At 42.1% G+C, this 22552-nt stretch overlaps 1 protein-coding gene and 1 long non-coding RNA gene across 7 annotated transcripts; one reads left to right on the top strand and one right to left on the bottom strand.

Annotated features, from left to right (window-relative positions):
- Positions 1 to 513: 513 nt before the first annotated feature.
- LOC127534034 (uncharacterized) lies at positions 514 to 17590 on the bottom strand. The gene is made up of 2 exons (XM_051948276.1): positions 17448 to 17590; positions 514 to 3318 (listed from the first exon to the last, which is right to left on the bottom strand). The coding sequence occupies exon 2, from the start codon at positions 3306 to 3308 to the stop codon at positions 2238 to 2240; it is 1071 nt and encodes a 356-aa protein (XP_051804236.1). The 5' UTR covers positions 3309 to 3318; positions 17448 to 17590; the 3' UTR covers positions 514 to 2237.
- LOC127534036 (uncharacterized) lies at positions 8053 to 9974 on the top strand. 6 transcript variants are annotated; one of them, XR_007941965.1, is made up of 5 exons: positions 8053 to 8463; positions 8566 to 8683; positions 9024 to 9125; positions 9160 to 9326; positions 9528 to 9974. It is a non-coding gene; the product is annotated as an uncharacterized LOC127534036 (long non-coding RNA). The 6 variants fall into 6 exon arrangements; XR_007941964.1 differs by lacking the exons at positions 8053 to 8463; positions 8566 to 8683; positions 9160 to 9326 and adding an exon at positions 9327 to 9459 and having other exon boundaries at positions 8805 to 9057; XR_007941961.1 differs by lacking the exons at positions 8053 to 8463; positions 8566 to 8683; positions 9160 to 9326 and adding an exon at positions 9345 to 9459 and having other exon boundaries at positions 8805 to 9075.
- Positions 17591 to 22552: the final 4962 nt, after the last annotated feature.

The raw sequence follows: 22552 nt of genomic DNA, 5'->3' as shown, positions 1-22552 counted from the left end.
ACTGTAATTGACGCTATATAAATAAAATTGAATTGAATTGAATTCATGGTGTAATGGTAGCCAGGAATACTGATCAACCACTCTCTGGACCCTTCAGACAGCTGTTTTACAAATCAATCACTTGAAACACACCCACACCACTCAGGTGATCTTCATTTCACTAATTGTGAGACTATTGGCAACAATTTGATGGACCTCTATTGAATTAGACCATTAAATTAAAAAGGGGGTGAATAATTATACAATTATTTTCATTTATATAATTTTCTTTCATTAACATTATAGAAATCTGTTTCACTTTTCATTCAGCACTGAAAGATTAGCACCTGAAGCAAACAAAAACCCAGTCTGGGGATTTTTCCTCCCAATAAACTCAAATCTGTTCTGCTGGGAGGAGATGGTAGGTAGGCTGTTAGCCTAGCGCTTAGCTTAGTGGAGTGACTAGGAGTTATTTTTGCTGCTATATAAGAAAAAAACTTCCCAAAGACATCTTAGACTCGGAGAACATCCAGCTGTTTTCAGATCAGTTTTATTGAACAAAAACATTTTCAAAGATCATGTAGGAAATACAATATCATACAAGTGTTGCACAAACAAGACTAACAGAAAGAAGATCTAGAAAAGGTGATGACCGCCAACAGACCGACGGAGAACAAACTCCCAGAACCAAAAGAAATTCACAGAAGGAGACGTGGAACCAACAAATGCTGGTTCCAACAGGAGATCTCATCGGTTCTACCAGACGTTTCATAACAGAAACATGATGAGATGTTCAGTTCTGCTGTAGAAGACGTGTTCTGACTTTTTTTAAGCTAGCTAAAGGTTGACAGACTGTTTTTTTCTGGAGCTTTTCTGGATTTGATGGGAGTAAAACCTCCAGAAAACCAGATTCAAACAGCTGGAGTGGGTTTGGTTCAGCTGACAGAGACAGACGTTGGTCACAGATGACGACATGAACATTGACTCGGTTCCTCTCAGAACCTTCAGACAGAACAGGAGGTTCGGTTTGACCTGCAGCTCTGAAACAGTCTGGACCAGAAGAAGAAGAACTGCTCGACATTCTTTTCATTCAGCACCGAAAGATTAGCACCTGAAGCAAACAAAAACCCAGTCTGGGGATTTTTCCTCCAAATAAACTCAAATCTGTTCTGCTGGGAGGAAAAACTTTTGAAAATCAGCCAAATTAATGTGTTGAACTTAAACAAACCAGCAGAACATTATTCAGATTCAATTTTAATTAGGACTAAACTTTGGAGATCCAAGTCAGAGATGGTCTGAGGGCCTCTTAGAACATTTAGATTGAAAGACTAAACCCAGAGCGGTTCCTCCTTCAGATGATCTCAAATACATGTTTGTCACCAGAAGACATCAAATATTCCCAACAAGCTCAACCCAGGAAGATAAACCAACTCTGACCTCCTCAGAACATCTGGTTCTTCATCTCCAGTAACTTACTCAACGATCACAGTTTTACCTTTATGGTGGGAATATTTCCAGAGTTTGAGGCCCTTGAAGTCCATAGAGGAGAAACGTCCCCCGGAGAAAGTTCTAGAATAGACCTACCGACAATAGCTCAGGCTTAAAAGAAAACAAGATCGGAGATATTAATCAGCGATCTTAACATTTGTCGGTAGGTCTACTCTAGAACTTTCTACAGGGGACATTCTCCTTTCCTGCTTCCAGTCTCTAAGTTTAGTCTCACTTAGAACATTCCAGGTCCTTGAAGTCCATGGAGGTGGGTCCAGATTTATCCTGTTCAGACTGTGATGACTGGATGGATGTAAAACTGATCTGGTGTCAGTTTTTAATCAGAAGTTTTTATCATTTCCTCTTGAATGTTGTGTGTCTATCTGCTGGACTGGACCCGCCTCTATGTCCTCCAAGGATCTGGAAGTCTTCAAATATTCATAGCATGAAGGTAGAAAGTCATTAACTATGCTGGAGTTCTTGGACTGGTTGGTTCAGATTCTGCTTCCTGATCAAACAGCTCACAGCAGAATCCTTTTGGGTTGAAACAAGGTGAAGCGTGAACTCATATCGGCAGTCATTTCCCAGCCTGCTAGGAAAACATCACGTCACTTCAAACGTCTTTCAGCCGGGTTTCCCTGTCAGAACCAGAACCTCCACCGACCTCCATCAGCCATCAGCAGCTGTCACAGAACCCTCGGACACGAACGGGACTCAGCCGGTGGAGGCTAATGAATGGAAAAGCTAACACTAAAGGAGTGGTGGAGGCATCACTTGTTCTGGTATCTGAAGTCTCTGAGCACATGGTTGAGAGGTTGGATCTGAATCACTGGAGACAGGTTGACCTGCAGGATCTTCTGGGCCTTCCTGCAAGCCTCGGTCACTGAGCGCGAGTCGTCCACCTTTATCACCTTCCACCTAAAACTGTTCTTGTCCTTCCAGCTGCTTCTCTGCCGGGTCGGCGGGCTCAGGTCCTTGGGGCCTCGGGCGTCCCGGTGGAGACCGTTGCTCCTCCAGCCGTTGCTGGGCAGCTCTGTGAGAGTCTGAGGGAATGCCCGGCCGTTGGCGTAGAACACCGGCGCCGAGTCTCCGATGAGGGCACCGTCCAGCCGGATGGGGCAGGACAGGCTCTTCTGGCTGAACAAGGCCACGGCTTTGGTGGGCGTCCCGCCACCGTTCTGAGAAGGCTGTGAAGGTATTCCTGAAAGCGTTGAAGGATGCTGCTGCTGCTGCTGCTGCGAAAAGGCAGCAGAGGCCTCCGAGTCCCAGGTGGTGTGAATCTGCAGTCTGGCTGTGTGGAAGCCGGACAGACCTTCGATGTTGGTCAGTCTGAGGCACGGCTGCTCCACCGGCGACCTGTCCGCCGTCCAGCTGGCCGTCCGGCTGCAGATGATGGCGCGGTGATCCACCAGCAGCTCTGGCGGTCGGACCCCCTGGATCCGGGGGCTGGTCCTGTCGGAGGTGATCCAGGACGGGTGGACCTCCCTCTTCTTGGCCAGTGGCCGCCTGCCCTTCCTCTTGGCGGTGGGTCTGACGTTCCTGCTGAGCGGCTTCAGCATGTCCTGGGTCAGCGGCTGGTTGGTGCAGGATCGGTAGGCGTAGACGTCTTTGCTGCGCAGCACGGTGGGCTTATGTCCTTCCTCGCTCAGCTCCTGCAGGAAGCTCACCAGCTCCTCGGTGCTGGACAGGTCCCGGGACATGGGGCTGAGGATCTTCATCGCGTCCAGGAGGACGTTGTGTCCCGCTGATGAGATCCGGGACCAGGAGTGAATCGCCCTCCGCTCCTCGTTGGTGAACGCCGATGGCCGGCTGACCACGGGACCTCGTGCCGTGTCAGCCATGTTTGTAGTCCTGCAGGAAAAATGGAAAGGATTCAGTCAGATGGAATCACACTTCTAGATGTTAGAGTACAGGAAAGATATGTCCTTATGCTGATATCTGACCACGAAATGAGCAACATTTGGTCGGACAAGAACTGATTTAATATTAATCTGTAACTGAGGAAAACAAGAACAACCCCAGAGAACAAAATGTGCTCAAAATGATCAGGAAAACCACAGCTACTGGATCAATAAAATAAAGTTAGGATGGCTGAGAAACAGAACAGAGGATCTAGTTTTTGGAGATCCATCCTGCATGGTGACACATCGTCTACAGATGATGAGCAGAGTAGACAGGAAACTTGGAGATAGAAAAACATCTACAGGATGAGGAGATGGTAGGAGCTTCAGGAGGAGCCAGCTGAAGGTTCTGGAAGACATTTCTAGAAATATCTTCCAGAACCTCCAGCTGGTTTCTCCTGAAGCTCCTACAACTACCAGGACCTGGATGACTGAGAGAGTAGAGGTAGAAAAACATCTACAGGATGAGGAGAAACAACATAAATGAGACTAAATATTGGTAAAATTAAACGGTTTAAAAAAATTTGGGACATGCTGAGTTCAGTTTGTGTTGTTTTTACTGTTTTGTAAAATAAATCGAGGAAATGTTTCCTTCTTGCTATGGTGTTTCCATATTTGGGCGTGCTTCCTTCCTTCTCCATTTTAAGGATGTAAGACTTCCTGGAGGGCTGCACAGTGGAGTAGTGGTTAGCACTTTCGCCTTGCAGCAAGAAGATCCCCGGTTCAAATCCCGGCCTGGGATCTTTCTGCATGGAGTTTGCATGTTCTCCCTGTGCATGCGTGGGTTTTCTCCGGGTACTCCGGCTTCCTCCCACAGTCCAAAAATCTGCTGAGGTTAATTGGTTACTCTAAATTGTCCGTAGGTGTGATTGTGTGTCTGTATATGTAGCCCTGTGACAGACTGGTGACCTGTCCAGGGTGTCCCCTGCCTTCGCCCGAGTCAGCTGGGATAGACTCCAGCACCCCCCATGACCCGAGTGAGGATAAAGTGGTGGATAGAGAATGGATGGATTCAGGGAAGGCTGGTATAAATGGGCTAACAGGGCTAAGCCCTCCCAGGCCAACACAAAAAAGATGATAAAGAAGTGCATAGAGAATGGATGGACTTCCTGGACAACTCCAGACGTGTCCTGACAAAGTTAATCCCAAAGTTGTTCAAACTACTTTTAACACAAATTTTAATATTTCTGTTTCTTACTCAGCACTAACTGAATTTGGAAATCAAAGATGTTTCCAAACACGTTCTGGTGATGTTCTCCACTATGAATTGAAGCTGTGCAGCTGAGCTGGCAGTGAGATGCTTGGATAAGAAGACGTGAACATGAAGGCAAAGCTGCAGCTGTGAACACAGATGGAGGTTTAAAAGGTGGATGAAAGCTCCGGGGAGAAGCTGGTTTACTGCCAGACAGGAACAGCAGAAATACTGAAGCTGACGGCAACAGAAGCATAGCGACCTTCACACCTGAACCTCCACACCTCCATCGAACCAACCTCGTTAGCTGCTGCAGCTGGAAACAGACACGGAAACAACCTGAGAAACTTTTTCTACAGAAATAAACAACATTTATCACAAACCAGAATCAAGAGAAAGACGTTTCATTATTGAACCACTATGATGAGACACAAATTAAATTAAAGCTGCAAGCAGCACCCGAAATATAAAATTTTTCACCTGACGTGTGGCAATTGTCACGCGTTTGAATATATTTAGGTTGCAAAATTTGAGATTGTTTTGTCGGGCAAAACAATAAAAATTAAAAAACCCATGGGTTTCAATGGGGTCTTCAGATCCTAATTAAAGCTGCAAGCGCGTTGAACGGGTTCTCACATCATTGCTGGTCGGTGAATCCAAGCATGTCCATCAGGTGGCGCTGCAACAGAGTGAATATTGGCCAAAAGATGTGATGGAGGCCAGAGTCTGATCATACATGTAAAGTTTGAGGCAGATTGGAGCATGTTCAGGAGAGTTAGACAGGACTTCCTGTTTCATGGCAAAACGCTGACCTTCAATAGTAATGATTATGATAAATAACAATTATCAGGTAAAATATTAGAATTCAACTTACTCCACAAATGCTTCTAATCTTTTTATCTAACATGAAAAATTTAAGTGCAAGAACATTTTAAATATAAAACCCTCACTTGTCATCGTACTTCTTGTTTTTGTTGTCTTGTGTTTCATTTGTCGTCTTGTTTCTTGTTTTTGTCGTCTTGTATCTCGTGTTGGTTGTCTGTCGTCTTGAATCTCGTTTTGGTCGTCTTCTGTCTCGTTTTTGTCATCTGTCATTTTTGTTGTCTTGCATCTTGTTTTGGTTGTCTTTTGTCTCGTTTTTGTCATCTTCTCTTTTTTTTGTGGTCTCGTGTTGGTTGTGTTCTGTCTCATTGCTGTCGTCTTGCGTCTCGTTTTTTTAGTTTTCTGTCTCGTTTTTGTCGTCTTCTGTCTTGTGTTGGTTGTCTTCTGTCTCATTGTCATCTTCCGTCTCGTTTCTGTTGTCTTGCGTCTCGTTTTGTTGCTTTCTGTCTTGTTATGCGTCTTCTGTCTCATTTTGGTCTTCTGTCGTTTTTGTCGTCTTCTGCCTCGTTTTTGTCGTCTTGCAGCTTGTGTTGGTTGTATTCTGTCTCATTTTTGACGTCTTGCGTCTCATTTTTGACGTCTTGCGTCTCGTTTTTGTCGTCTTGCGTCTCGTTTTTGTCGTCTTGCCTCTCGTTTTTGTCATCTTGCCTCTCGTTTTTGTCATCTTGCCTCTCGTTTTTGTCATCTTGCCTCTCGTTTTTGAGGTCTTGCATCTCATTTTTGTCATCTTACATCTCATTTGTGTTGTTTTGTGTCTTGTTTTTGTTATCGGGACTTATCTGGCGGAAATGATACCAGCAACAACTGATAAAATTGTAGATGTGTTTCTGAGTCCCATCAATTCCCGATTCCTGCTACATATTTAGGTCACGTGATTTGGTATCCGTACATAACGTGCACACGCCTGTGTTCAGAGTAATGTCATTTTGTTTGTGTGAACATCTTTGTTAAATGGACACATTCTATGGTGCTGTGATCTCAGATCATCAATAACTAATAAAGCCTTGGAGGAGGACTGCTCTCGCTTTTCTTGTTTAGATAATTCCACTCTGCTCACGCTCAGTTAGATTCTCCAGTCATCCAGGTCATGGTGATCATAGGGGTAATCAACTGGACTTCTCTGGTAGGTTCTTGAAGACGTTCCACCTCTCACCTTGGATGAGATTTGGAACGTCTTCAAGAACCTATCAAAGATGTCCAGCTGACGTCCACTGAAGCTCCTAGGACTGTTTTTTCCTTTCAGTTTCCTGCAGCTGCTTCCATCTCACTCCCTTCTTCATCATTTCAGTCGCCACTTCATCAGCAGCGTTTTTCCTGATTGTAGCTTGGAGGCTAATCCCGGCTGCCCTGATTGGTGGAGTGTTTGGCTCTGCAGGAAGCAGCTGGCGACCTGCAATCACAGCCCCGTTAGAATCAACGAACGGAAACCGATGAGGTTTTTACTGCAGCTTCTCCAGCGGAACATCCCAGAGGAGCAGCAGAGAACCAGCAGACCATAATTAGGTAGAGACGTCCTTCGTCTGTGATTTTCCACCTCAGATATTATAATAAAGGTTCTGTTTATTTTTCATCAGCTGCAGCCGTGCAGTTAATCAGCTGACACAAAGCCTCTGATTGGTCTGTTAGGGAGCGTCTGATTTGATGCAGCAGACACACAAAGCAGGACGATGGGAGATAAAAACACCAACATCATGATTATCATCCACCCTGTAGTTCATGTTCTACACCTACACTACCTTTCCTTAGTTTGGGTTCTCATTTAATTCTTTGTCTTCACGACAGCTTCTAGTGTAGATTCTCAATGAAGGCATCAAAATTATGAATGAACACATCAGGAATTACGTATTATGTACGTGCTTTATATTTTAGATTCTTCAAATGATTCAATTTGAATAAAAAATGACAATGCCTTGAAATTAAGTCAAAATAACTTGAAACCTGCTCAAAACTACTTACAAATTTTACAGAACTTGTTAATAATGGTCAAAAATGAATTAAATCTTGTCCCAAATGAGTCCCAGATAATCCTAAACAAAGCCCAAGAAACTCAAAGTTTTTTCAAAATTATTCAATTGGGAAAAAAATTAACAATGATGACTCAAAAATCTGATTGGTTGCTGACATAATATGGATTCTAACAGTTGTCCAATAGGGCTGTCAGCTGTGGACCAACCTGACTTCTGATGGTCCCATCTCCATTAAGTAGGAAGAAGTTCCACTAATGAACCTGGACAAGGAACACCTGTGAAGTGGAACCATTTCAGGTTCTACCTCATGAAGCTCATCCAGGGAATAAGAGTGTCCAAAGCAGGAACCAAAGCAAAGAATCTAAAATATCAAACATGTTCTGACTTGTTTTAGGTTTTTTTACTACGTAATTCCAGATGTGTTCATTCATTCAATGAGAATCTACAATAGAAATAGTCATGAAGATAAAGAAATAAATGAGAAGGTGAGTCCAAACTAAATACTGCCAGTGTCCATACAGCTACAAACAACCTTTTCTGATTTTCAGAACTTAATGAAAAGTTCCAGAGCGTCTTCATGTTCCACTGTTCTCCAGCTGAGATGACACATTCTGCTCAGAAGCGGATATCAGACCACAAACAAACGAAATAATCGTCAAGCTCGACTCAGACGTCTTTACAGAGAGTAACTCAAAAATTGGGAAAACAGCAAATAAAGTATTCAGCACTCACAATTAAGTATGCAACACAGCAGCAAAACCAGACACTGATGCACAACCATCAGTACCACAACGACTACACAATGTGAAAATATAGTACCACTAATCAGGAGGTCTAGAAGGAGTCATAGTACCACTAATCAAGAGGTCTAGAAGGAGTCATAGGTCCACTAATCAGGAGGTCTAGAAGGAGTCATAGTTCCACTAATCAGGAGGTCTAGAAGGAGTCATAGGTCCACTAATCAGGAGGTCTAGAAGGAGTCATAGTACCACTAATCAGGAGGTCTAGAAGGAGTCATAGTTCCACTAATCAGGAGGTCGAGAAGGAGTCATAGGTCCACTAATCAGGAGGTCTAGAAGGAGTCATAGTACCACTAATCAAGAGGTCTAGAAGGAGTCATAGGTCCACTAATCAGGAGGTCGAGAAGGAGTCATAGTTCCACTAATCAGGAGGTCTAGAAGGAGTCATAGTACCACTAATCAGGAGGTCTAGAAGGAGTCATAGTTCCACTAATCAGGAGGTCGAGAAGGAGTCATAGGTCCACTAATCAGGAGGTCTAGAAGGAGTCATAGTACCACTAATCAGGAGGTCTAGAAGGAGTCATAGTTCCACTAATCAGGAGGTCGAGAAGGAGTCATAGTTCCACTAATCAGGAGGTCTAGAAGGAGTCATAGATCCACTAATCAGGAGGTCTAGAAGGAGTCATAGTACCACTAATCAAGAGGTCTAGAAGGAGTCATAGTTCCACTAATCAGGAGGTCGAGAAGGAGTCATAGGTCCACTAATCAAGAGGTCTAGAAGGAGTCATAGGTCCACTAATCAGGAGGTCTAGAAGGAGTCATAGTTCCACTAATCAGGAGGTCTAGAAGGAGTCATAGTTCCACTAATCAGGAGGTCTAGAAGGAGTCATAGTACCACTAATCAAGAGGTCTAGAAGGAGTCATAGGTCCACTAATCAGGAGGTCTAGAAGGAGTCATAGTTCCACTAATCAGGAGGTCTAGAAGGAGTCATAGTACCACTAATCAAGAGGTCGAGAAGGAGTCATAGGTCCACTAATCAAGAGGTCTAGAAGGAGTCATAGTTCCACTAATCAGGAAATCTAGGAGTCATAGTAGCACTAATCAGGAGGTCTAGAAGGAGTCATAGGTCCACTAATCAGGAGGTCTAGAAGGAGTCATAGTTCCACTAATCAGGAGGTCGAGAAGGAGTCATAGGTCCACTAATCAAGAGGTCTAGAAGGAGTCATAGTTCCACTAATCAGGAAATCTAGGAGTCATAGTAGCACTAATCAGGAGGTCTAGAAGGAGTCATACTTCCACTAATCAGGAAGTCTAGAAGGAGTCATAGTACCACTAATCTGGAGGTCAAGAAGGAGTCATAGTACCACTAATCAGGAGGTCTAGAAGGAGTCATAGTTCCACTAATCAGGAGGTCTAGAAGGAGTCATAGTTCCACTAATCAGGAGGTCTAGAAGGAGTCATAGTTCCACTAATCAGGAGGTCTAGAAGGAGTCATAGTTCCACTAATCAGGAGGTCTAGAAGGAGTCATAGTTCCACTAATCAGAGGTCTAGAAGAAGTCATAGTACCACTAATAAGGAGGTCTAGAAGGAGTCATAGTTCCACTAATCAGGAGTCACAGAAGGAGTCATAGTACCACTAGTCAGGGCATCTATTGTGTCAGTTTTGTGTCTTTGTGTGACTTGTTTACAACGTTTTGTGTCATTGTGCATCTTTGCGTGTTGTTCTTGTTCTTTAGGGTTTCTGTTGGACTCAAACAGATGAAGGACATCAGGAACCTGTTCTGTGTTTATACAGACCGTCAGGAAAGTTAAATTTCAGTGTTTCTGACTGAAAATAAATCTAAATGAAGACAAATATCCTGATAGCAGCTTCTGGTATTGATTTATTTTATCCAGAGACTATAAAACTCTGATGTAGACCTGTTCCTGTTCCCTCAGTCCTCCATTAACCACGCTGCTGCTGCTGCTGCTGCTGTTTTCTACAAAGACTGTTAAACCTCCCAGCTATCGGATGCAGGAATAAATTACCAACAGCTGGAGCAGCCAGCTGTGCTTTCACTGACCGGGTAGAATCACTAACGTACGTTTCCACAGAACAACCTCCATCTTTACAACACGGCTTTCCTTTTTAACACTAAACCAAAAGCTGTGGACTCATTTTGACTCACTGTGGACCCATTTCGATTCATTTTGACTCACTGTGAGTTCATTTTTAGGTGTTAAGTAGTGCAGTTTGAACAGATTGCGCTGACAGTGCTAGGCTATGGCTACTGCTAAGAGGTTAGCTGTGCCCCCTAGCCTGCAGCTAACGCTATCTGGAGTAGTGTAGCATGTTTCCAAAGTCCGGTTAACTTTAACACTCTTGATTGAAAAGAACAACCTGCAAAAACTGAACGAAAAGATCAAACATCTCCACAAATCAGGACACTAGCTGCTTACACAGAGGCTAATGCTATGCTAATAGCTAGCAGCTAGATTAACAGGCAGTTAGTTGGGTCTGATAAACAACAACTAAGAATGCTGTAAGATCTGGACCTCAACGGGAAACAGAGAATGGAACCAGAACAATCAATAAACCTCGATATAAATGATCACATCCTATCAATACAAACCTTTAATAACAAATATCGGTTCCAAATATTGATTATCGGCCTTTCTCGATTCCCAACAATCAACATGGACCCTGAGAGAGGAAACAGTGGTTTATCTGAAAGCATCTGAGCTGTGGTGTTTGATTACAGATGTTCTGTCAAACATCTGCTCAGGTTCCTCTGATAGAAACGTTTCATTTCACAGACTCAGGTTTTTGTCACTTTGTGTCTCATTTTCGTCTAATTTTTGCTCTCTTTTAGTTTTGTTTTGTGTCGGTCTCATTTGTTGTCGTTTTTGTGATGTCATTGTGCCACGTGACTTTAGCTTCAGTGGTTACCATACAAGTTAGCCAACATCAGCATTAGCTTGTTGCTACAGGAACTACAGCTGATGTACATTTAATAACATGCATGACCTTCTTCTTCAGCTTCAACTTATTAATGACAGATAACGTCAAAAACGAGACACAAAACGCCAAATCAAGACAGAAAACGAGACACAAAACAACAAAGACGAGACATAAAATGACAAAAAAATGAGACTAAGAACGATAAAAATGAGACACCAAAAAAAGACAAAAATGAGAAACAAAATGACAAAAATGAGAAATGACAAAAACGAGGCACAAAATAAAAAAAGACAAAAATTTGACAAAATGACAAAAACGAGACATAAAAAGACAAAAATGAGAAACAAAACAACAAAGATGAGACAGAAACTGACAAAAACGAGACAAAAAAATGACAAAAATGAGACAAAAAATGACAAAAATGAGACAAAAAATGACAAAAATGAGACATAAACTGACAAAACCGAGACACAAAATGACAAAAATGAGACACAAAATGACAAAAACGAGACATAAAATCTTGTGGAACAACCAGGAACTACAGCTGATCTACATTCACGGACATCACAACCTTCTTCTTCCGTCTTATTGGTTGATACATTTTCAAATTATTAACTGTAATTAATTTATAATCACTGAGATCAGTTGCTATGAAGCCATACTGCAGGTTCCCTTCAGTAGTACTTCCATGTACAGCTCTGTACAAACACCTCTCTGTTGTTACCATGACATCGGTCCAGAACATCCTGATGTTGAAAACCTAAACAGACTTCATACTAATCTTATTCTATACTGAATAACTTCTACATAAAAACCAACATGTGTGAAGAACATCTCTGCCATCACTGTCATGCTAAATGCATTTAGCTCCACTCAGACACCAGTAAACCAGCCAGTGGATTCTAACGCTGCACATGTGTACTGTATGATTTAACCCTTTAAGCTTCAGTCAATTCCAGCCGTTTTCAGTACAAAAAAAAAATCGCTAATATTCTATTTTTAAATTAAAAAAATTACGAAAAATACAGGGAATATTGGACGCACGTCGCGAGGTGCATTTCCTTGAAAATGACCGATTCGTGGATTTTATACCGACTTCAGGACATGTTTTGGACAAAATAGTTTCCTGGCTTGTGTCATCTGGATGTAAAAGGTTGGATTATGGCCGTTTTTTGTGGAATATTTTTTTCTGTGTGTAATAATGAACCCGGAAATGTGAGTCGCGCTGTGTGCGTTGAAGCCGTGTATAGAGAACTACAGGCATGTTTAACAGCCGCTACCACCACAGATGTTTCACCATGCTGACTGGATCCTCCAACAACTGGATCAAACTGCTGTTCTTCCGAGGACTGTTCAGGTGACTGCTGGTCAGAGCCGAGTCACTGATGACTTCATTTTAGGGAGGACACGCAGAACAAAGCGATTCTAATAAAGTGAAAGGAAGCTAAGAGTAGATGTGGTTTGTGAACAGAACAGTACGTCACAGATGAGTAGTTCAGGGAAATATTCTCCCAGTTTCTACAGTTAATAATCAGGCACCAAACTCAGAGAGCAGACCTCCTCCAAGGCCGCATCATTGCCAAAACGACAAAAACCTAACAGAAATCTTTAACAAATCCATTTATAAACAATAATCACAACTAGAAAAGCACTCGGAAACAAACGGCGGCAAAAATATACCCTCCTTGGTGGAGGTAATAATAATAACTGTAAGAGCCCTCAGAGATCAGTCCTCCTCCAAGGCTGCTCATTCCCTCATATGGCAGAAATACAGCATCTATTTATTAGTTATTAATGATCAGAAATCATGGCTCCATTTAATCTAGATGTACCCAGTAAATGATTTGAGCACAGGCGTGTGTTCTGCATGTGTACGTTATGTACGGATACCGGATCACGTGACCTAAATATGTAACGGGCGACTCAGAAACACCCCCACAGTTTAATCAGCTGTTCCTTGGATCATTTCTGATGGATAAGTCCTGATAAGTCCTCAGAGGTGGATTTGTAGTAGGATCACAATCAGCTGATGTAGTGTTCATTGGTTGTCATGGTTACAGTGACGCCGTGCTGCTATCTGGTCATGATACAGAAATCTTTAACTAATCCATGGATCCAGACTATAAGCTGCATCACTGCCAGAATCTAATTACTTGGTCCTTGAGTCATTTCTGACCTTTCCTGAAAATTTCATCCAAATCTGTTGGTCTGTTTTAGAGTGATGTTGCAGACAGACAGACAGGCGCCGTGATGCTTGGTGGACTACTACTATATATAATACTAATGCCAATAACATTATACTACATATAATACTACTAAAACTATACTATATATATAATACCATTAATACTATACAGCGCCCTCCATAATTATTGGCACCCCTTGTTAAGATGTGTTGAAAGCCTTAAAATAAATTCAATTTTTAGTGCAGAAGTAAACTCTCACACTGAAAATTGTAGAAAAATGTACAGTGGGTACAGAAAGTATTCAGACGCCTTGAAATTTTTCAGTCTCTGTGTCATTGCAGCCATTTGCCAAAATCCAAAAAGTTAATTTTATTTCTCATTAATGTACACTCAGCACCCCATCTTGACAGAAAAAAAAACAGAAATGTAGAAATTTTTGCAAATGTATTAAAAAAGAAAAGCTGAAATATCACATGGTCAGAAGTATTCAGACCCTGTGCTCAGTATTGAGTAGAAGCTCCTTTTCAGCTCGTACAGCCATGAGTCTTCTTGGGAATGACACAAGTTTTTCACACTTGGATTTGGGGATCCTCTGCCATTCTTCTTGCAGATCCTCTCCAGTTCTGTCAGGTTGGATGGTGAACGTTGGTGGACAGACATTCTGAGGTCTCTCCAGAGATGCTCAATTGTGTTTAGGTCAGGGCTCTGGCTGGGCCAGTCAAGAACGGTCACAGAGTTGTTGTGAAGCCACTCCTTTGTTATTTTAGCTGTGTGCTTAGGGTCATTGTCCTGTTGAAAGGTGAACCTTCGGCCCAGTCTGAGGTCCTGAGCACTCTGGAAGAGGTTTTCCTCCAGGATATCTCTGTACTTGGCCGCATTCATCCTTCCTTCAATTGCAACCAGTCGTCCTGTCCCTGCAGCTGAAACCCCCCCCCCCCCCCAACATGATGCTCCACCACCATGTTTCACTGTAGGGATTGTATTGGGCAGGTGATGAGCAGTGCCTGCTTTTCTCCACACATACCGCTTAGAATTAACACCAGAAAGTTCAATCTTGGTCTCATCAGACCAGAGAATCTTATTCCTCATAGTCTGGGAGTCCTTCATGTGTTTTTTCAAACTCTATGCGGCTTTCATGTGTCTTGCACTGAGGAGAGGCTTCCGTCGGGCCACTCTGCCATAAAGCCCCGACTGGTGGAGGGCTGCAGTGATAGTTGACTTTGTGGAACTTTCTCCTATCTCCTGACTGCATCTCTGGAGCTCAGCCACAGTGATCTTTGGGTTCTTCTTTACCTCTCTCACCAAGGCTCTTCTCCCACCATTGCTCAGTTTGGCTGGACGGCCAGGTCTAGGAAGAGGTGTGGACGTCCCAAACTTCTTCCATTTGAGGATTATGGAGGCCACTGTGCTCTGAGGAACCTTGAGTGCTGCAGAAATTCTTTTGTAACCTTGTCCAGATCTGTGCCTTGCCACAATTCTGTCTCTGAGCTCCTTGGGCAGTTCCTTCCACCTCATGATTCTCATTTGCTCTGACATGCACTGTGAGCTGTAAGGTCTTATATAGACAGGTGTGTGCCTTTCCTAATCAAGTCCAATCAGTTTAATTAAACACAGCTGGACTCCAATAAAGAAGCAGAACCATCAGGAGGAGGATCAGAAGAAATGGACAGCATGTGAGTTAAATATGAATGTTGCTGCAAAGGCTCTGAATACTTCTGAACATGTGATATTTCAGTTTTTCTTTTTTAATACATTTGCAAAAAATTTCTACATTTCTGTTTTTTTCTGTCAAGATGGGGTGCTGAGTGTACATTAATGAGAAATAAAATGAACTTTTTGGATTTTTGCAAATGGCTGCAATGACACAGAGAGAGAAACATTTCAAGGGGTCTGAACACTTCCAGTACCTACTGTATTATAGGAGAAGACGAGGCACTGTTTTGTTGACAAAAAGGGGTTGTACAAAGTATTAACATCAGGGGTGCTAATAATTGTGGCACACATGATTTGATGCAAAAGAATTATTTCTTAATGTGATTTTTTTTTTCCACTGAATAAATGCACTTTTTCATAGTAGTCCTATATTATTTAGAAAAAAACTGAATTTATTAGAAACTAAAGAACATATCTTAACCAGTGGTGCCAATAATTATGGATGGCGCTGTAAATAATACTATAAATAATATTATTAATACTATACAGAAATACTAATAACACTATACTATATATAATTCTAATAATAAGTGTAATACAAATAATACTATATTATATAAGATACTAGGAATATGCATAAATAAATACAAAAACTCAAATTGAAACAAAACAGGCAAACTGGCATTTTGAACAAAGAAACCTCAAATGGAGTCTCCATCACTAATTACATCAGAAACATTAGCGTTAGCCACGTTCTGACTAATTACATCAGAAACATTAGCGTTAGCCACATTGTAATTAACCAAGTCAGAAACACTAGCGTTAGCCACGTTCTGACTAATTACGTCAGAAACACTAGCGTTAGCCACGTTCTGACTAATTACGTCAGAAACACTAGCGTTAGCCACGTTCTGACTAATTACGTCAGAAACACTAGCGTTAGCCACGTTCTGACTAATTACGTCAGAAACACTAGCGTTAGCCACGTTCTGACTAATTACGTCAGAAACACTAACGTTAGCCACGTTGTAATTAATTACGGCAGAAACACTAGTGTTAGCCTCGTTGTAATTAATTACGGCAGAAACACTAGTGTTAGCCTCGTTGTAATTAATTACGGCAGAAATGCTAGCATTAGCCACGTTCTGACTAATTACGTCAGAAACACTAGCGTTAGCCACGTTGTAATTAATTACGGCAGAAACACTAGTGTTAGCCTCGTTGTAATTAATTACGGCAGAAATGCTAGCATTAGCCACGTTCTGACTAATTACGTCAGAAACACTAACGTTAGCCACGTTCTGACTAATTAAGTCAGAAACACAAGCATTAGCTAGTGAAGGGTGAAGCTACGATGCAAGCACCGATCTACATCTGAGACTATCTATGTTAAATACTGGCTATTCCGATGTAAAACCAGTTAAACGGATGTATTTACTGACAGAAAAGAACAAAGAACCCTAAAATAAAATCACTGCATTTTAACTACTTGAGGCAGAAACGCTAACAAACAGGCTAATGCAGGACTAAACTACAATATGAGCACGAACAAAGGTTATTTACTGTCAGAATTTACTTCCCTGATTTAAACAAACTAGATAAACGGACGTGTTAATGACTGAAAAGAACAAAGAAGCCTGAAATAAAGTCACTGCATTTTAACTAATTACATCAGAACCACTAAAACACAGTTAAGCTAGCGGAGGATTCAGCTACAATAGCAGTACAAACCTACGTAACTGCTCTCTAGCGCCCCCTGTTGGAAGGCACCGGTAACACTTAAAAGAACAATTAAGGACATTGTTGTAAATTAGAAGTCCTAATTTTAAACAAACATGACAAACTGATGTGTTTACGACTGAAAAGAACAAAGAAAACAAATTTTACTAAACAGGTTAGCTAATTCAGGGCTCAGCTACAATACAAGCACAAACCTACATAGTTGGGTGACTCTCTAGCGCCCCCTGTTCAATTTAAAGAGCGGAGACCGAATGTAGGTTCACTGACTTTTCCACTGAACATTAACTGTGTTTACTGACTGAACAGAACAAAGAACCCAGAACCAGACGGACTACAGCAGAACCAATTCTGTCAGACATGCTAACAGGAAGGCTAGCTAACACTGGATTAAGCTACAAAACAAGCGCTAACCTCCGCCGCTGCTCTGCAGCGCCCCCTGGTCAGAGCCGACAGTCTGGTTTAAAGAACATTTAAAAAACGTTTAAAAAACTGAGACCAAATGATTGTTCCCGCTGCCACCAAACACAATCCCACAACTTTTGGTGTTTTTCTGAAAGACGCCATTTTCCCCCGTGAACTGCCAGCGACCAACGCCGCTCGCCGAGCTGCTCTCCCCGCCGCCGTCCCTCCGTCTGCCGCTCCGAGGAACCGAGGCTGCCGTTGCCGCTCCGGCCGGCAGGCCTCCGCTCCGTCCGCTCCACAGATCCGTTAACGGAGGCCGAAATCAGAAGGCTATCGACAGAAAGGACCACGCTCCGGGAGTAAAGCAGAATTACCTTTTAACAGCGGTGTCTCGGCATCCTCCGGTCGCCGCTGTGCCGACGCTCCACGGTAAAATGGCTGCAACAACAGCGGTGTGGATGACAGAGCGGGAGGAGAGGCGGAGGCTGCCGGGGAGCGAGCGGAGGGGGCGGGCTCTGGCCGCCGAGGGGTGGGGGTGGGGAGCCGAACGGCAGCTCCGGTCCAACAGAACACAACTGAACCGGATAAATCCCGGCAGGTGGAGCTCACCTGCAGTTAGGAGGCACTAAACTGTCCAATCGCAATCCCAGAAACCTGCAGCGCGTCGTGACGTCACGGCGGGCGGGGCCTCTGCCTATTTTTGTGTTTGTGGGTTAAAAAACAAAGATGGTGGCCGAAAGCTGAAGGAAAACACTTTGGCTGTGTCCAAAATGGCATGCTAACGTACTACTCATACTAAGTGTGACGTCAAAATAAGTATGTAGTGCGTTCACATTAGATAGTATGAAAAGATTGAGTACGCGAGAAATACCCGGATGTATACTATTTCCGGAAAATTTTGAAGTATGCGCGGTGACCACACTAGTCATACTCAACCGCCCCACAATGCTTTGCGAGCTACCCACCGAAATGGAAGCCTCCGCGGGATCTGTGGCCGGACCGGGGCGATTTTTATTTTATTTTATGTGGTTAAGTAGTCATCCTAATCACCCCACAGATTTGAGAAATAGGCGTTTTCTGACCAACGTTTTAAATTTGTCAGACGCCTCACAACGTGCTACTGAATGCTAGCAGCTAGTTGCAGCAGCTCGCTTTGCATACAGAACAAGTAGCAGCTACCTCCAGTAGCCTGCAGCTACAATTGAAACGATTCGCATAATCTGGCTAATAACTGCATGAGGAGTGCCGGCTTGAAATTGCCACATTAATTATGCGACTGTTTGTTAGCGTAAAATCAACCTGAAGCCGGCATTCAGCCGAGATATTTGATAACCGTACTTCCGGTTTTTGTCGTTGGAAGTTTGAAATGCATTATGGGAAACGTAGTAGTATACTACAGTGTGAACGGTCGGCATTCTAATCATACTTATAGTACGTAGTATACAGCATATACTCATTGAGAGTGTAGTACGTTAGTATGCCATTTCAGACACAGCCTTTGTTTTTCAGGCTAGAAACGGAAATTAAATTGTTCCCGACTGAAGCGAATATGTTCCTGACCAAAGCTAATCTGTTCCTGACTGAAGCCAAACTGTTCCTGACTGAAGCTAATCTGTTCCTGTTCCTGACTGAAGCTAAGCTGTTCCTGACTGAAGCTAATCTGTTCCTGTTCCTGACTGAAGCTAAGCTGTTCCTGACTGAAGCTAATCTGTTCCTGTTCTTGACTGAAGCTAAACTGTTCCTGACTGAAGCTAATCTGTTCCTGACTGAAGCTAATCTGTTCCTGTTCTTGACTGAAGCTAATCTGTTCCTGACTGAAGCTAATCTGTTCCTGTTCTTGACTGAAACTAATCTGTTCCTGACTGAAGCTAATCTGTTCCTGTTCTTGACTGAAGCTAATCTGTTCCTGACTGAAGCTAATCTGTTCCTGACCGAAGCTAATCTGTTCCTGTTCTTGACTGAAGCTAATCTGTTCCTGACTGAAGCTAATATGTTCCTGACCGAAGCTAATCTGTTCCTGTTCTTGACTGAAGCTAATCTGTTCCTGACCGAAGCTAATCTGTTCCTGACTGAAGCTAATCTGTTCCTGTTCTTGACTGAAGCTAATCTGTTCCTGACTGAAGCTAATATGTTCCTGACCGAAGCTAATCTGTTCCTGTTCTTGACTGAAGCTAATCTGTTCCTGACTCAAGCTAATCTGTTCCTGTTCTTGACTGAAGCTAATATGTTCCTGACCGAAGCTAATCTGTTCCTGTTCTTGACTGAAGCTAATCTGTTCCTGACTGAAGCTAATCTGTTCCTGTTCTTGACTGAAGCTAATCTGTTCCTGACTCAAGCTAATCTGCTCCTGTTCTTGACTGAAGCTAATCTGTTCCTGACTGAAGCTAATCTGTTCCTGTTCTTGACTGAAGCTAATCTGTTCCTGACTGAAGCTAATCTGTTCCTGTTCTTGACTGAAGCTAATCTGTTCCTGACTGAAGCTAATATGTTCCTGACCGAAGCTAATCTGTTCCTGTTCTTGACTGAAGCTAATCTGTTCCTGACTCAAGCTAATCTGTTCCTGTTCTTGACTGAAGCTAATATGTTCCTGACCGAAGCTAATCTGTTCCTGTTCTTGACTGAAGCTAATCTGTTCCTGACTCAAGCTAATCTGTTCCTGTTCTTGACTGAAGCTAATCTGTTCCTGACTGAAGCTAATCTGCTCCTGTTCTTGACTGAAGCTAATCTGTTCCTGACTGAAGCTAATCTGTTCCTGTTCTTGACTGAAGCTAATCTGTTCCTGACTGAAGCTAATATGTTCCTGATTGAAGCTAATCTGTTCCTGTTCTTGACTGAAGCTAATCTGTTCCTGACTGAAGCTAAACTGTTCCTGACTGAAGCTAATCTGTTCCTGTTCTTGACTGAAGCTAATCTGTTCCTGACTGAAGCTAAACTGTTCCTGACTGAAGCTAATCTGTTCCTGACTGAAGCTAATCTGTTCCTGTTCTTGACTGAAGCTAATCTGTTCCTGACTGAAGCTAAACTGTTCCTGACTGAAGCTAATCTGTTCCTGACTGAAGCTAATCTGTTCCTGTTCTTGACTGAAGCTAATCTGTTCCTGATTGAAGCTAATCTGTTCCTGTTCCTGATTGAAGCTAAGCTGTTCCTGACAGAACCTAATCTGTTCCTGACTGAAAATAAACTGTTCCTGACCGAAGTTAAACTGTTCCTGACTGAACTTAAACTGTTTCCGATTGAAACTATCCTGAAATGTTAAAATATGCTTCTAAATACACCCAAAATCAACACAAAAAGTACCAAAACTATCACAACACAGGTGAAACTGCAACAAAACTGAATTTCAACACAAAAAACTTGCAAAATTGCCCCAAAAAGCCAAAATTACCCTGAAACGTTCAAATATGCCAGCAATAACATTGAAAATCACCAAAACAGCCTTTTTTTTTTTTTTTTTTTTTTTTTTACCACAAAACAGATGAAATTACAACAAATACTCAAATTTGGCTCCAAACATATGCAAAATAACCACACAAAAAAACAGCCAAAATTACCTCCAAAAGACACAGAATCACCACATAAACAGCCAAAACTACCTCACCTTTAATGGACTTTTCATCATTTCTGAGCCTCAGAACTTCATCAGTGCAGCAGATAGAACCATGACATTTAGGAGGAGAAACACATCTGAGTTCTGGTAAAAACTGACTCCAGATCAGTTTAAATCCATCCAGGCATCCCAGTCTGAACACTGAATCTGGTTTCTCTTACAAACTGCAACCAAAGCAGCACAACAAAGAGAACATAAAGACACAAAATTGTCGCATGCATGTGAAATCACCAAAAAACAATGAAAAAAACACCACAGAAACACACAAAATGCTGTTGCTCTCGAGGTGAAATGACCATAAAAAACAGGAGATCACCACATAAAGATGTAAAATCAAAACAAAAACACACAAAAACTCCACCAGAAGAGGTGAAACTACGACATGATGCAAAGTCTAACGATAAACCTGGTTTCTGTTGTTTCCTCTCTACCCAGCTGTGGTCATCAGTATTATGGGATTTATCCTAGTGTGGACAGTTTAGAGTTCGAGAAACAATCGTTGGTTCCTGGATGTGTTTCTGGTTTCTGATAATTCACCAGAGAAAACTCTAAAAAGGTTCTTCTGGGTGAACTTTAGTGTTGGTAGGAGGTTGGTCACAACTATTAGAGACGATGGAAGGAGCATTTTACACTCATTTTGATTGTTCAGTTTAACAGAAGCTACACTCTACAACCTAAATTTTGATCATTTTTGACAATTTGGGATCATTTTGGAGAAACTGTGCCATTTTGGGCAAAAACTGAGTAATTTAGGGGAAGTTTCTGATCGTTTTGGGTGAGTTTTAGGGTTATTTTGGACATTTTTTGACTACTTTCACTCCATTTGTGAGTCATTCTGGACAAGTTTGGGGGGGGTCATTGTGGATAAACTTTAAGGCTTATCAGCATGTTGGTGGTTGGTCAGATTAAGTTCTAGCAAAATACAAACTCATTCTGGACGATTTTTGTTTTGCTTTGGGTGGATTTTTGTCTGATTTTGAACAACTGTCGAGTCCACTTGGATACATTTTGACTAATTGGACACATTTGGATCATTTGAGTAATTACTGTGTCCTTCTTAAATAATTTTGAACAGTTTTTGAGTTATTTAACAATTTCCGTGACATTTTGGATGATTTTGAACAATAAAGAGTCATTTAAGACATTTCAAGACTGACTTTGAACAACTTTTGTGTCATTTGGAACAAGGTTTTAAACTCATTTTCAAATAAGTTTGAATAATTCTATCTAAAGACGTAGAAAACTTCAAAAAGGTCATTGTGGGTAAACTTTAATGTTGGTAGGAGGTTGGTTGGAACTATCAGAGACCATGAAAGGAGAAGACCATCTTCTATGTTCCTTCATGCTCAGTATGAATACAGAACACTGGAGAACCCAGCGATGCTTTGTCTCTTTTAGTCTATTTGACTTCAGTTGAACCACTGGTGGCTTCAGTTGCATTGAGCAGCTCAGAACTTTTAGTTTTTAAACAGAATCAGTTTACAGCTAACCATTGTCATTTTGGTGTGATGTCACCATTCACCATTCCATTGAAAAGGAAAAAGACCAAACACATGGTTGTTGACGACAGCAGACAGAACCTTTTCTCTGGACAGTGATGGAACAGAAGAGGTAGCAGCTTTGGGTTCAGTTATCACACTGGAAAAAAAGCTTATTTCAGGGAACTTTTACCTTGAAATACGTGAAAATCTGCCAATAGAATAAGTGAAAAATGTCTTAGGCAGATTTCTTGAAGTAAGATCTTATGTTTAGAATATTGAGATCTTAAAGTTATCTCGGAAAACATATTTTAGGCTCTGTTTTACCAGGATTGTCAAGCTTAGGCGTCTTAAAATAAGCCAGATATACTTAAAAAATAGTTTTCCCCTCAAA

The sequence above is a fragment of the Acanthochromis polyacanthus genome, chromosome 5 (genome assembly GCF_021347895.1).
Source record: "Acanthochromis polyacanthus isolate Apoly-LR-REF ecotype Palm Island chromosome 5, KAUST_Apoly_ChrSc, whole genome shotgun sequence".
NCBI classification, from domain to species: Eukaryota; Metazoa; Chordata; class Actinopteri; family Pomacentridae; genus Acanthochromis; species Acanthochromis polyacanthus.
Note: the sequence above shows the minus strand (reverse complement) of the source record. Positions and strands in the feature narration are given on the sequence as shown.

Bases quoted from the DNA above. Each gene is read 5' to 3' on its own strand.
- LOC127534034 (XM_051948276.1), bottom strand. From the start codon at position 3,308: ATGGCTGACACGGCACGAGGTCCCGTGGTCAGCCGGCCATCGGCGTTC.